At 59.0% G+C, this 1493-nt stretch overlaps 1 protein-coding gene across 1 annotated transcript; it reads left to right on the forward strand.

The window, feature by feature from the left end:
• The first annotated feature begins 221 nt into the window (after positions 1-221).
• Positions 222-914, forward strand: LOC124646924 (protein G1-like7). The gene has a single exon (XM_047186962.1). It carries the CDS (start codon positions 222-224, stop codon positions 912-914), a length of 693 nt encoding a protein of 230 aa, XP_047042918.1.
• Positions 915-1493: the final 579 nt, after the last annotated feature.

Below are 1493 nucleotides of genomic sequence, written 5' to 3' on the forward strand. Positions count from 1 at the left end.
GACCCGCCCCACCACGTGAAATGCTCCCCGGCCCCCACCTCCGCTCCCCTGCTATCACCTTCACGCATCAACCCTCCGTCCTCAGTAGTAGTCAGTAGCACTCAGGTTCACCTCCCCGTCCCCGTCGCTCTCCACCCCATCCGCCCGCCTCCCGCGCGCGTCTCCACTGCCCGATCGCCCGCTCCTGCCGCGCGCGGCCGCTCTGTCGGCCGCTCGCGCGCATGGATCCCTCGGGCACCGGCGCCGGTCCACCGTCCTCGTCGGCGGGCACCGGCGACGCCCCGCATCCGCCACCGCCACCCCAAGGCCCTCCGCCGCAGCAGCTGAGCAGGTACGAGTCGCAGAAGCGGCGGGACTGGAACACGTTCCTGCAGTACCTGCGCAACCACCGGCCCCCGCTGACGCTGGCGCGCTGCAGCGGCGCGCACGTCATCGAGTTCCTCAAGTACCTGGACCAGTTCGGCAAGACCAAGGTGCACGCCGCCGGCTGCGCGCACTACGGCCAGCCCAGCCCGCCCGCGCCCTGCCCGTGCCCGCTCCGCCAGGCCTGGGGCTCCCTCGACGCGCTCATCGGCCGCCTCCGCGCCGCCTACGAGGAGTCCGGCAACGCGCCCGAGTCCAACCCCTTCGCCGCGCGCGCCGTCAGGATCTACCTCCGCGAGGTCCGCGACTCGCAGGCCAAGGCGCGCGGGATACCCTACGAGAAGAAGAAGCGCAAGCGCACACAGCCCACGCCGATCCCGGCGGGAGGAGCCGCTGGCGAGGGCACGAGCTCAGCTGCTGGCCGCGATGGAGGAGAGCCAACTCATGGCGGTGGAACCGTAACCCTGGCGGCTGCACCAGCTACCACCGGTGCCCCGGTGGGTGGGAGTAGCGTTACTGCTGCTGCTGCACAAGGCACCTCCTCCCGATGAGTATAGTAGAATCACCCTCAGAGAAGACAGACCTCCTAGTCTTATTTCGTCGTTATATATACATCGATCGCGCTTATTGGTTTTGCAAGGTTTGAGCTATTATTTCCTTTTGCCATTTGGTTTCATCATCGATCCTACCTAGCTTCTCCCCCTTTTCTCGTTTAATTTCTTCCTATCGTCTCCACCAAGTCATAAAATTTTAGCTGCGTAGTAGATCAGTGAGTAGCTGATGAAATGAGTAAGTATATGTGCCAATCGGCAAAGGGGGGGTTTGAACCAGTTTTGGGAAGTGAACAACTTGCCAGTGCTCTTTTGCTCATGTCATGTCCCATATATACATACCCTCTTCCATTGTGACAATCTAGCAAGATTTGATGTTATTTGGTTATTTAAATATTTAACAGATCTTCCATTGCAGCAAGGAATCTCTCCACCACCTTAATTCTTTCATCAATTGTTCTCTATATATACTAGTTTGTGGCAAATAGTTGGGCACTGCAGTGCTCACACTGTCACACATGCATCTTCACTTCAATTAATTTGTGTTTCACTAATACTGTGCAAATGGAGACATACACG

The sequence above is a fragment of the Lolium rigidum genome, chromosome 4 (assembly GCF_022539505.1).
Source record: "Lolium rigidum isolate FL_2022 chromosome 4, APGP_CSIRO_Lrig_0.1, whole genome shotgun sequence".
NCBI lineage: Eukaryota > Viridiplantae > Streptophyta > Magnoliopsida > Poales > Poaceae > Lolium > Lolium rigidum.